Source organism: Scyliorhinus canicula, chromosome 5, assembly GCF_902713615.1.
Source record: "Scyliorhinus canicula chromosome 5, sScyCan1.1, whole genome shotgun sequence".
Classification (NCBI taxonomy): domain Eukaryota; kingdom Metazoa; phylum Chordata; class Chondrichthyes; order Carcharhiniformes; family Scyliorhinidae; genus Scyliorhinus; species Scyliorhinus canicula.
In genome coordinates, this window is record NC_052150.1 from 156,500,745 (window position 1) to 156,514,746 (window position 14,002).

At 48.0% G+C, this 14,002-nt stretch overlaps 1 protein-coding gene across 2 annotated transcripts in view; it reads left to right on the forward strand.

Moving 5' to 3' along the window:
* Positions 1 to 14,002, forward strand: part of dnah5l (dynein, axonemal, heavy chain 5 like) — a 493,661-nt gene that overhangs the window by 406,019 nt on the left and 73,640 nt on the right. For both annotated transcript variants that reach the window (XM_038797876.1, XM_038797875.1), the window contains exons 69-70: positions 4,711 to 4,875; positions 6,232 to 6,499. In XM_038797876.1, coding sequence (XP_038653804.1) covers positions 4,711 to 4,875; positions 6,232 to 6,499 — 433 coding nt within the window. The remainder of the gene's footprint in view (positions 1 to 4,710; positions 4,876 to 6,231; positions 6,500 to 14,002) is intronic.

The window sequence follows — 14,002 nt, forward strand, 5'->3', positions numbered from 1 at the left end:
AGACTACATCAAATTTGATGCTGGACTAAGCCCACAAAGAAGACTGGGCTGCAGGATTCTCTGCCATCGCTGGCATGCCCCAGGTCCAGGGGGTAATTGATGGCACGCATGTCAACTTTCGCACACCATGGCATTAGGGAGCGCCCTTCATTGACAGGCAGGGGTTTCATTACCTAAATGCTCAACACATGTCCCTCCCATCATCTCTGTGCTCCCTCCACCCCCTCCAACAACCCTGTTCTACTCTGCCAGGGTCTGTGTAACATGACCCCAGTGTGATGGGCCTGTGTTGGTACTATCAGAGGGTCAATATACAAGGCAGGAGAGTGATAATCACTCACTGTGAAGTAAGGTCTGCTGCTCCTCAGTTTATGCCAAAGCCTGTTCCCTGTCTTTCTGCTCACACCCATCCTCCAAACAGGGTCTGCATTGGGGGCATTTGGTCTTTGACCACTGTGTCTGGAGGGCAGCGGGTTGGGGGGGGGGGCACGGAGAGCAGCAAGGGTTGGAGGAGTAACATCAAGAATAACGTGAGAGAGGCTACACATGCATCAGGCGTGACATGTTTTAATTCTGAATATTTGACATTTACAATCCGCCAAGCTACCGATAGGTTGAATCCTAGGATGGTGGGACTATGATATGAGAGGCTAAGACGGTTGGGATTATATTCATTGGCGATAAGAAGAGTGAGAGGGGATCACATAGAAACTTATAAAATTCTAACAGGACTAGACAGGGTATATTCAGAAAGAATGTTCCCGATGGTGGAGGAGTCCAGAGCTGGGGTCATAGTTTGAGGATAAGGGGTAAACCTTTTAGGACTGAGGTGAGGAGAAATTTCTTCACCCAGAGAGTGGTGAATCTGTAGAATTTGCTCCCACAGAAAGTAGTTGAGGCTAAAACATTGCATAATTTCAAGAAGGAATTGGGGCCAAAGGGATCAAGGGATATGGGAGGAAGGCGGGATCAGGGTATTGAACTTGATGATTACCATGATCACAATGAATGGCGGAGCAGGCTCCAAGGGCCGAATGGCCTCCTCCTGTGTCTATTTTCTATATCTCTATGATAGTCCCCCCCCCCCCACATCATCCACCCCCCCACCCCCCATGTGCCCAATCAGTGACCTCAGTCTTCTTGATCTTACGTGGTCTACTGCTACGTCTAGGTGTGTCCAGAGGATGCACATCAGAGGTGGAGGCAGCCTTCTGCTTTGCATGCCCTAAGGCATTTGATGCCCATGATTTACCGTTATCCCTGGTTTCCCTGTGCCACCCTATTCTGCCCGCTGCCCTTGAGATGTGCTGATGTCAGTAGGGGAGATTCGGAAGAATTTGAGACTGCTGACATCTCATTGGTGGCAGGCCCTGGGTTGGCCTCCAGTGGTTCTTGTGGCCTCCTTGAAGTGAGCTCCAAAGGCCTCTGCATCATCTGGCTCTGCCAGACTTGGCACCTCCCCATTGTCTGCACCATGGTGTTGATGACCTCAGCGATGGTCCTCAGCGACTGGCCCATGCTGTATACTGCCTTGGCAATATCGACCTGCATCTGGGACATGTCCCTCATCGACTGGGACATGATGTCGAGGCCTTCAACCAAGGTCGTCACGGACTGTGCCATGCCTTGGACACCACCACTCAAGACACTGACCTTGTGTTCCAGGCTTTCCGCTGGGTTGCCAGACCAGCAGCATTGGCCTCAGTGCCACGCATTGTCGGCATCATCTCCTGCGCCCATAGCCTTTGGAACGCCTCCAATCGGCTATACACTTGCTGGAATGTTGCTGACATCCCCTCCTGAATTTAACAGCAGTGGTCCGAACATCTGCATCAGCTCTGGGAGAACCTTGTCCAGAGGCTTGGCATCTGACTGGAACTCAACTGAGTCCTGGGTTCCAGCAGACCTCCAGCTGTTGTCTCCCCTTTATGTGCATCAGTAAGAGTGTGCTGCCCACCAGATTGTGCCCTAGAAGCCAGGCCACTAATTTCGCCACAGAGGTTTGTGTCTCTGCTCTGGTGGAAGGTGAGGGTGATAGCTGTGATGCCCCAATGGTGGTCTCCAAAGCACAAAGATCGGATGTGGGGAGGTTGCATGGTGTCAGCCAGTGATTTGTGGGCGGGGGGTGGGGTTAGGAATTTGAGGGGTGGCAGGCGAATCTGATGCCAGGAGAGAGGTGGTAACTTACCCTTGCAGTTCGGTGCAGGTCGTTGGTCTTCTTCCGACATTGGACACTGGTCCTCCTTGTCATGCTGCCCACACTGACAGCCATTGCCGCTGCCTCCCAGGAAGAACTGGTAGCCCTGCTGCTGGCCTTCCAACCCCTTCGGGGGATCAGGATGACCCAGCGTTCATTCACAGCGTGAGGAAATATGTCCAGGATGGCATCCCCAAAGTGAGGAGCAGTTCTGCATGCTGCCATGCTTGTGTGTCGACTGGGAGTGAGTGGTGAGGGAGTGTTTAAAAGCAGCTCTTCTTGTTAACAGCTAGACACTGAGGCGTGAGTCTGGCAAATCAGTTGGCAAGACAGCCAGTAATGGTGAGAAGCTCATGGGAATTATTTCAGCATCGAGTGTCATTAAATTCGGGCCATGATTACGGCACTGCGGCCATCAAGAAACCCCCCCCCCCCCCCCATCGTGCCCAAAATTACACTTCGTAATGTTTCTGTTAAATTGGGCCCTCTATCTGTTAGGATCTTAGTTCTATAAGATAACCACTCTGACTGTCCGTTCAAGGTTACACAGCGGCTTGCATTTCTCTGAACTACCTTGAGTGTTTGTATTTCTTCCTTGTGAGCAGAACTGGATGTAATACTCCAACTATCCAGAATGTTATACAGTTTGACCATTATTTCCTCTACCCTTGTGTCTATATATGTCAAAAGTGTCTGTTTTGTTGATTGATGCAATGCAGTGGTGTCTACATCTTTTTCACCTTCTCCCTTACTTAGCTTCTTCAACACATGCTACCTTGGGGCAGCATGGTAGCATGGTGGTTAGCATCAATGCTTCACAGCTCCAGGGTCCCCGGTTCGATTCCCGGCTGGGTCACTGTCTGTGTGGCGTCTGCACGTCCTCCCCGTGTGTGCGTGGGTTTCCTCCGGGTGCTCCGGTTTCCTCCCACAGTCCAAAGATGTGCAGGGTAGGTGGATTGGCCAGGCTAAATTGCCCTTAGTGTCCTAAAAAAAAATAATGTTAATGGGGGTTGTTGGGTTACGGGTATAGGGTGGACACGTGGGCTTGAGTAGGGTGATCATTGCTCGGCACAACATTGAGGGCTGAAGGGCCTGTTCTGTGCTGTACTGTTCTAATTCTAATTCTAATACCATGCATGAAGTACACATGTTGCTACATTTTCTTCCACTCTTGGTGTTTTCCAATTGTCCATATTAAAGTCATTTTTCATTTTTTACCACATACAAATTTTCTCCAAATCATTTTATATTTCCTGTTACGCTCTCCAAGAATAAACTTCCCTCACTCTTAATTTTGACCCAGTTTTTATGATGATACTCACGGTGCTCGTCATTATTATGAAGTCAATCTGACAACAACCTCTGAAATACACATGTGGACAAGTAAATGCAGAAATTGCTGTCCAAGTTACCCTGCTGCTCTATAGGCTGCACAATAATGATACCTCCATAACATTCGCGAAATCAGTGTTTCTTACCCACTAATTACCCATGAAACATTCAAGGAAAGGTTACTTCTGGCGCATTCAGGTGTAAGTGAATTTTTAACGCCATGATCACTCATAATTACCGACAAATAATCTTTGGCCCTGAAAATGTGCATATTATTTATTGGAATGGGGCTCCAACTTGGATTTAGCCAACTGAGCCAACTGTAACACATCTGCCATCATTTGTTATTGTCCAGTCATTGAGCAGAATGCCCTGATAGAGTGTGTGCCCTTGTGGGTTATCAGACCATGGAGTTTGGTGAGGGTCATGTTGATTCCATTTTATTGAGGCAATAATAATTATAAGTTGTATAGCTTTTAAAGGTGAGCTCTACAGCATCGACATGTTTTTAAAATTTGCACCGGCACTCTAAAACACCAGTGAATGTGTTTCCATGGATACAGCAGCTACTTAATGCTGGTAAGGCTGAATTGAAATGGATTGACCTTGATTAAATTTATTGCTGGCTATTACTAAAGCAATTCTGGTCAGGTTGCTATCTTGCACGTGTAAGCTGATAATCTGTTTCATGTACTTTGCATCACACTGCAATGCAAATGATGCCATAAAAATACCATACAGGTATATCAGACTTAAAGTTATTTCCACATGTCAAATATTATTCATACAATAACTGTATACTTCAGGTCAATCATTTGATTGACAGGCGTAGTGGCTTTGTTTACTCATGAGACGCAAGTAGCTTCTCAACTATTGAACATAGAAGCCATCTCCTGAGGAACTGGACCAAAAAAACCTGAAAAATTGATCTACCGAGTGGATTATTTAGGTCAATTTCCTTCATTAAATATTTATTTCCATGCAACTAACTTTCTGCATTGTTGATTTTGTGGATGTTCTGAATTATTTATGTGTTTCTTCTTCGGCAATTGTTTTTCCAATGTTTTTCAATGCTGTTGAGCTGTATCTGTAGAATTTCCTCCTTACTAACTCGATGTCTTATTTTTTTCTGTTGTTTATTTGATGGCGCCCATATTTCTCAGTGCTCTTGCTTTCCTCAGGCTCGTCACTACATTGCTGAGTCACTAGGACAAAAATATGCAGAAGGAGTTAATCTCGATATGGAAGCAATGTGGGCAGAAAGTGATAATCGAACACCAATGGTGTGTTTCCTTTCCATGGGCTCTGATCCTACAGAAAGTATTGAACGCTTGGCCAAGAATAAGGTACATTACTAACGTTAAGGGACAAAGTGCAGCAATTTTTTGTTAATTCATTATCGTCATTCTGCTTATTGTTTTTAAATGTTATGCCCAAACTGGAGAATTATATGTTAAGTATGGCATTTTGGGAAAACAAACATGGAAAATCCAAGGAATAAAATTAACTGGGATGTTTCTGAGAGAAAAATATGACAGATAGAGGTGATGGAAATATAACACCAAAATGCCATTGTAAATAATTGACTGTCACACCATTGGTTGGAAAGTCATGGATAATACAACCCTGAACTTCCAACTTGCACTATCAGCAGGCATTGAGAATGGATGCATGCAAAATTACCGACGGTATATACACATACACATGACTTTTAAATCTATTAATAAGATGCTCATTTGTTGTCTAAATTGGTATGCTGGTAATTTATTTTGTTTGTTCACCTGTGAAAGGCTTAAAAATTTGGACAATTTAACATTTGAGTACCAAAAATCAGCATGAAGCATTCCCATTGTGGTACAATATGTGTTAGCCAATGCAACTCTGTCTCCATGATAAAATGTCTTTTATCTACTAATGCAATAGCATGAAGATTTCCATTTAATGTAGCAAAGATACTAGTCAGGTTTTCCAGCTCCCTGCACAGTGTGTTTTCTGCTAGAGGAAACGGCTCACATTGGCCACTGGCACGATTTACCGGTCCCTCCAAAGTCTATGGTGATTTGCATGGCATGCCCACACTGCTGCCAGGGAACCTGCCATGGGGGTTGTTCAGTGGGAAGGGCTGGAAAATCCCACCCACTGTGTGGACTATTATAGTGAATTTGAAAATGTAGTGGCAAGCTGTGTAATTCTATGGGTAGGTTTGCATTCTACACCAGTACTCTCTTGGGGCAGGTGTCTGCAGCACCTATTCATCAATATGACTGTTGCTAATGGCAATCATTATCAGCTAATCCTTAAAGGTGTGATGTGACAAAGTCAAACTATTTTTTTATTAAAACTAATGTACCACTCTAATACTAAATGAGGTTTTTTTGCTTTATTGATAATTATGCAACTGATTCATCTCTTCTAATGGGAGGGTGCAAAATATTTAATCATCCTCAAAGCATTTGACAATCTAATCTGCTAAATACATCATAAAATTATACTTCTATTACAAAACGTTCTACTACTTTGATCTAAGATAACATTTTATTTAAATACAGACAAGCAGAATGCAAGTGAAAATCATAAACAATGAGTATAAACATGTATTTTCAGTTTTGTTTCAAAATACATAGATGTTAATTAAATATTACATGAGCCCATTTTATACTGTTGCAAGTACAGATTGATTTGTACTTTTTATGTTCCTCCAGAATGTTCCCTGCCGTGCCATATCTATGGGCCAGGGTCAGGAGATTCATGCAAGACGTTTGCTGACTCAAAGCATGCAAGATGGTGGCTGGCTTCTTTTACAGAACTGCCACCTGGGCTTGAGTTTCATGGATGAACTTTTAGATACTGTCACCACAACAGAATCTATGCATGATGGATGTCGAACCTGGATCACAACAGAAGTCCATCCAAAGTTTCCCATCAACCTACTACAGTCATCTATTAAATTTACCAATGAGCCCCCACAAGGTAGGACAGAATTTTGGGAAATTCCTTGGAGCTTCTCCCAAGTTGACTAGAAGTGTGAAGGAAAGCCTTTTACGCAGGTAAATAGACTTCCCACCACAGTTCCGGTGAATGTATAATGGTAGAGCGGGAGCAGCTACTAAAGAATTCCCAGCCTCTGTGTGCATATTACTTACAGACAAACTGAACAATTTAGTTTCCCAAGGGCCAATGGTGGCAGCAATGGATTGTGAACAGCAGTGGGATTTCTCAAAGCTGGGAATATCTGCAATAAGCTGTGCTGGAATTGACTGAAGCTGTTTCTGATTTACTTAATGCTCGTAGAATAAACTTCTACCACCTGCTATTGTACTGAGTGCAGCTTCAAAAACACTCAAGACGCTTGACACCATCCAGGACAAAGAAGCCTGCGTGATTGCTATCCCTTCCACAAACATTCAATCCCTCCACCACTGACGAACAGTGGCAGTCGTGTGTACCATCTACAAGATGCATTGCAGGACTCGGCAAGGTTCCTTAGACAGCACCTTCCAAACCCACGACCACTACCATCTAGAATGGCAAAAGCAGCAGATACCTGGGAACCCCACCAGCTGGAGGTTCCTCTGCACATCACTCATCAACCTGACTTGGAAATATATCACCGTTCCTTCACTGTCACTGGGATCAAAATCTTGGAACTCTAACTGCACTGTGGGTGTACCTATATCTGAGGGACCTCAGTGGTTCAAGAAGACAAGTCACCATCTTTTATTGCCCATCCCTTCCTTTGGCTCCATCTTCCTCCTTGCTGAAGAGGATTTTATCCTTGGCTCAGCCTAGCGAGGGGTTTATTTTTGACATATATGGCCATGTCCTCTTGTTGGATCCCACCTCACTAAACGAGGTGGGGGTGAGATGAGAGAGTGAGCAAGGTCCTATATGTACTAGTGAGGCTTGGAGAGAGGCCCTAAATAGGGTTAATGCCATGTCTTCTTGTGCCCAGTGGAGCTTAATTCAGTTCAACGTTTTACACAGGATGCACTTGACCAAGGCAAGGATGAGTGAGTTCTTTTCAAATGTGGAGGACAGATATGATTGTTGTTCACTTGCCCCAGCTAACCATACAGATATGTTTTGGTCCTGCCCCAAACCTGCCAGCGTCTGGGCTTCATTTGTTTTAGCATTATATTGGAGACTCTTAGATTTAAATCCATGTCTATAGGTAGCCATATTTGGGGCTTCAAATTCACCGGCCTTTCACTCAGGGGTAGGGGCGGACATTGCCACCTTTGCCTCACTATTGCCCTGAGGCAAATATTGCTTAGTTGGAGGTCTCCAATTCCAACCAGAACTTCTTTTGCTCAAGGCTCTCGGGCGCGATTCTCCGCTCCCACGCCGGGTGGGAGAACTCCATGGCGAAGAATCACTGAAACAACTGCACAATGACACACTCATCTCCATCAAGGACGGTCATCTCAGCACTTTGCTTTACAGCAAGCCCACGGATAACCTCACGATGCTCCACTTCTCCAACTTCAACCCTAAACACATTAAAGAAGCCATCCCCAATGGACAAGCCCACCGTATACACAGGATATGCTCGGACATGGAGGAGCGTAACAGACATCTACAGACGCTGAAAGATGCCCTTGTACGAACGGGATATGGCGCTCGACTCATCGATCGACAGTTCCAACGCGCCACAGCAAAAACCCACACCGACCTCCTTAGGAGACAAACACGGAACACAACCGACAGAGTACTCTTCATCGTCCAGTACTTCCCTGGAGCGTAGAAACTATGACATCTTTATCGCAGCTTTCAACATGTCATCGATGAAGATGAACATCTTGCCAAGGTCATGCCCACACCCACACTACTTGCCTTCAAACAACCGCTCAACCTCAAACAAACCATTGTTTGCAGAAAACTACCCAGCCTTCAGAACAGCGACCATGACAACACACAAACCTGCCATGGCAATCTCTGCAAGACGTGCCAGATCATCGACATGGGTACTGTCATGATATGCACTCATGCACATAATGAGATACAGACAGGCAGTGACAGATACCCAGTACAGCCAATCAACAAACAGGACAGAACAGAGCTAATCACCAGGCAGAACACTGGAGGGTGGTTTCCCACTATAAAACACACAAGTCTCTCTGCCTCTTTCCACTGGTAACAACTGTAGTGACAGGCAGGGTGTATATATCAGTTAGCACCTTCTACACATGGCTCAGAGCTAGTCTGGTCTAGTTAGTTATAGTTAGCACACTTAGATTAGTAGAGTGTCAACCCACAGCAAACTGTGTGCCCTGCTCCAGAAGTTCAATAAAGTGTATTGAACTAACGTCTAAGTTTGGTGTCTACTTTCCAGTACAACTGCATCCAGTTGCAGTCCGTGTTACCCCAGGGTGAACAACACGACATGGTACCATTAGTCTAGTTTATCTAAGTGGCTTACCTCGAGTGATTCAGTGATGACCAGCAAGTGCCTTCCAGTGGCATGGAGAAGATCCAGGCCCCTCCACAGCTACGGATCTCTGGCAATCTCGGCGCCAACTGGGGTGTCTTCAAGCAGAGGTTCCTTCTCTACATTGAGGCCTCGGGCCTCCAGGATGTGTCCGATGCCAGAAAGATCGCACTGCTCCTATCAACCGTGGGGGACCAAGCCATCCAAATTTTCAACTCGCTCACTTTTGCTGATGGCGAGGACAAGACCAAATTCAAGACCGTTTTAGCTAAATTCGACAGTCACTGTGAAGTCGAAATGAATGAGGGGCGGAATTCTCCGCAAGGCCCGACGCCGTCGTGAAACCCGGAGAGGTTCACGACGGCCTCGGAGGCCGCTCCTGGCCCCCTATTCTCCCCCACCCCCCCGGGGGCTAGGAAGGCCGTGCCGTAAATCTCGGCTGCCGGGCCTTGTCGCTGTCGTCAAGGCCCGGCGCACCGAGATTGATGCGACCGGCGCGCCTAATGACGTCAGCCGCGTATGCGCAGTTGACCGGCTCCAACCCGCGCATGCGCGGCTGATGTCACGACGGATGATGGCTGAAACCCACGCATGCGCGGTTGCCGTCTTCCCCTCCGCTGCCCCGCAAGACGTTGCGGCTTGATCTTGCGGGGCGGCGGAGGGGAAAGAGTGCGTCCCGTTGAGACGCTGACCCGATGATCGGTGGGCGCCGATCGTGGGCCAGTCCCCTCCCGAGCACGGTCGTTGTGCTCATTCCCCTCTTCCCCCCCCCCCCCCCCCCACAAGCCACAAAACAGCTGTTGACGCCATGTTCACGCCGGTAGCGACCAGGTGTGGTTGCCGCTGCCGTGAACCGGTCGTGAACGGCAGGCCGCTTGGCCCATCCGGGTTGGAGAACGGCGGCCCGCGATTCTCCGAGCGGCGTGTCGCAAAATGCGACACGCCATTTTGGCGGGGGTGGGAGAATCGCGCGGGGTGCCAGAGCGGCCCTCCCGCGATTCTCCCACCCGGCGTGGGAGTGGAGAAACACGCCCGAAATTCAAACATGACCCTGCCAGTCGCAATCGAGACGTGTAAAGTGCATGAACAGGCAAGAAATCGGTACTCCCATTTCAAATCGGCAGAACATGAACAACTTGCCTCTCACGAGTGTACAGGCCATCGCCTGGATGTGGCGCCTCAGTATCGATGAAAGCGGCCATTTTGCATGCTTTTTCCGGGGTCCCATACATGCACATCATGAATGGGAGAACGAAGCGGCCGAAGTCCAAACTGTGCAGGTGCGAACGTCGGCTGATCGCACTGCGCATGTGCGACGTCGCACGGAGTGTAATGACGTCAACATCATGACGTGCCCGAACTGCGGCACCGCCCACTTAAAGCAGCAATGCCCTGCAAAAGGCAGGTGATGTTTAAATTGTCGGAAGCCTGGACATTATGCAACCTTGTGCAGGTCTGCACCACCGGTCAAGGGCCAGCGATCCCGTTACCAACGCAAACACGTTTGATGTGTACAGAGAGGTCTACTGGATTCTGATCGTGGTCGCACTAGGGATCCAGAGGATGACTGCCTGGAGTCCCCATATCGTATGGGCATCATCACTACATGTGAATTTACCTCCTCAAATTCAGCAAGACGCCTATCTATCCTCAACGTGGATTCTGCGGACGAATGGCGTGCTGGCATACATGTTAACCAATGCAGCATCCAGTTCCTGGACACTGGTGCTTCAGCCAATCTCATCACTCAAGCTGATTTTGACCGCATTAAAAAGCAACCCAAAATTCTTCCGCCAGCCTGCCAGCTCCTTGATTATAATGGCAATGCCATAACTGCATTAGGATCTTGTCATCTATTTGTCTCCAACAAGACCATCAATGCAACACTGCGATTCAAAATCGTCATGCCTGACAAGGCATCCCTGCTTGGTGCCCATGCATGCAAACTACTCAACCTTGTACAGCGAGTCCATGCTATGTCCTCTTCCAATATGGATCTTCAGGCTGACATTGATGACATCCTGGCGCAATACCCGGATGTGTTTAGTGGAATAGGTACGCTTCCATACTGATACAAGATCTTACTCAGGCCTAATGCCACGCCTGTGATCCATGCACCACGCCGGGTGCCGGCTCCTCTGAAGGAACGTTTAAAGGCGCAGCTGCAGGACTCCAAGACCAGGGCATAATCTCAAAAGTGATGGAACCGACTGACTGGGTCAGCTCGATGGTCTGTGTGAAGAAGCCCTCAGGAGAGTTGTGGATATGCATACATCCCAAAGATCTTAACTGGAACATAATGCGGGAACACTACCCGATCCCGAAGCGGGAGGAACTGACCAGTGAGATGGCACACGCCACATTCTTCACGAAGCTAGATGCATCGCATGGTTTCTGGCAGATACAACTGGACGAGTCCAGCAGGAAGCTCTGCACGTTCAATACACCTTTCGGAAGGTACTGTAATAACTGCATGCCGTTCGGCAAGGAGGCCACTCGGCCCATCGAGTCTGCACCGGCTCTTGGAAAGAGCACCCTACCCGAGGTCAACACCTCCACACTATCCCCATAACCCAGTAACCCCACCCAACACAAAGGGCAATTTTGGACACTAAGGGCAATTTATCATGGCCAATCCACCTAACCTGCACATCTTTAGACTGTGGGAGGAAACCGGAGCACCCGGAGGAAACCCACGCACACACGGGGAGGATGTGCAGACTCCGCACAGACAGTGTCCCAAGTCGGGAATTGAACCTGGGACCCTGGAGCTGTGAAGCAATTGTGCTATCCACAATGCTACCATGCTGCCCCAGACAGGGAGACACAAATCCCCACGGACGCAAGCCAGTACGGCATTAGTGAGGATGACTCCTCGTCCTGGGCTCCAATGGCCTATGCGCCTAGGGCCATGACTCCTACTGAGCAGAGGTACGCTCAGATAGAGAAAGAGTGCCTGGGCCACCTAACCGGCATTGAAAAGTTCCATGACTACGTCTACAGTCTACCAACCTTCACAGTGGAGACTGACCACAGACCCTTGGTCCATATCATTCATAAGGATTTGAATGACATGGCGCCCAGGCTTCAGTGCATTCTCCTTCGACTCCGCAGATACAATTTTGAGTTAGTATACACACCAGGCAAGGAGCTGATAATTGCGGATGCCCTGTCCCGCTCCATCACCTCGCCCTATGAACAGGTTGACTTCATCCGCCAGATTGAGGCACAGGTGCAACTGTGTGCCAGCAACCTCCCAGCCTCAGATGAAAGAGTGATCAACATTCGTGAAGAGACTGCCACGTGTAATGCACCATCTCGCAAATGGTTGGCAAAAAGGGCAATACCCTCAGTTCTTTAATGTCAAGGATGACCTGACAGTCGTCGAGGGGATCTTCCTCGAGCTAGATCGTATTATTATTCCTCACAGTGCTTAGTGCTCAAACAAATCCACGAGGGACACCTGGGTGTCAAAAAGTGTAGGCGCAGGGCCCGGCAGGCTGTCTATTGGCCTGGAAACAGCCAGGACATATCGAACATGGTCTTCAATTGTGCGACCTGCCAACGCTTTCAGCCTGCTCAGGCGAAAGAAACACTCCAGCAACACGAGATTGTGACCTCTCCGTGGTCCAAGGTGGGAATAAATTGCCCTTAGTGTCCAAAATTGCCCTTAGTGTTGGGTGGGGTTACTGGGTTATGGGGATAGCCCAAGATGGGCGTGACTATGTGCCCATCATAGATTACTTCTCAAGTTACCCGGAAGTTGTGAAGCTGTCAGACCTCACATCAAGGACAGTCATCAAGGCCTGCAAGGAGATATTTGCCAGGCATGGTATTCCACTCACTGTCATGGGTGACAATGGTCCCTGCTTCCACAGCCAAGAGTGGTCCAATTTCGCCACGTCGTACTAATTCAACCACATCACCTCAAGCCCACGCTACCTGCGGTTCAACGGGAAGTTCGAGAAAGGGGTCCATATAGTGAAGCAACTGCTCTGAAAGGCTGCGGACTCTGCCTCTGACTTCAACCTTGTGCTGCTGGCGTACAGGGCAACCCCTCTGTCCACCGGTATGTCTCCGGCACAACTCCTCGTGAATAGAGACCTGCGGACGACAGTTCCGGCCATACACTTACCAGACCTGGATCACCTCCCAGTGCTGCAAAAGGTGCAGCAACTCAGGAACTGGCAAAAGCTGATGTACGATGCTCATGCTACCGATTTGCCTGTGCTATCTCCGGAAGATGTTGTTCTGATCAAGCTACCTGCTGCAGGCTGGTCAGCTCCAGCTTTTGTTGTTTGACAGGCTGCTCCCAGATCATTTGTGGTTTGTATGGCTGATGGCTCCATTGTCAGGCGCAACAGAAGGGCACTACGCAAACTTGCCTGCCCACCACTGAATCTCACCTTTCCAGATGTTGTTATGCCTCTTCCAGACACCTCGCACCATGAGGCCACCAATCTGGCAGCAATCCCGCCTGTCAAGGCGCCATCGTCCCCACCTCCACCTCTCAGGCGGTCGACATGGATCCGATCCCAGCCTTAAAGATTGGACTTATAGATATTTATCTTGTAAATTTGTTCTGTATCTGCATGCTAGACACCTTTCATGTACATATTCATTCACTCGCCATTTAATGTCAATAGTTATACATGTACATACAGTCGCATATGCTCTAAGCAACCAACGGAATTTTTTATTTTTAAAAAGGGGGATGTCATGATATGCACTCATGCAAATAACGAGATACAGACAAGCATTGACAGACACCCAGTACAGCCAATCAACACACAGGACAGAACACAACCAATCACCAGGCAGAACACTAGAGGGTGGTTTCCCACTATAAAACACACGAGACATCAGCACTCTGCCTCAATCCACTGGTGACAACTGTAGTGACAGTCAGGGTGTATATATCAGTTAGCACCTTCTACCCGTGGCTCAGAGCTAGTCTGGTCTAGTTAGTTATAGTCAGCTCACATCGATGAGTAGAGTGTCAACCCACAGCAAGCTGTGTGCACTGCTCCAGAAGTTCAATAAAA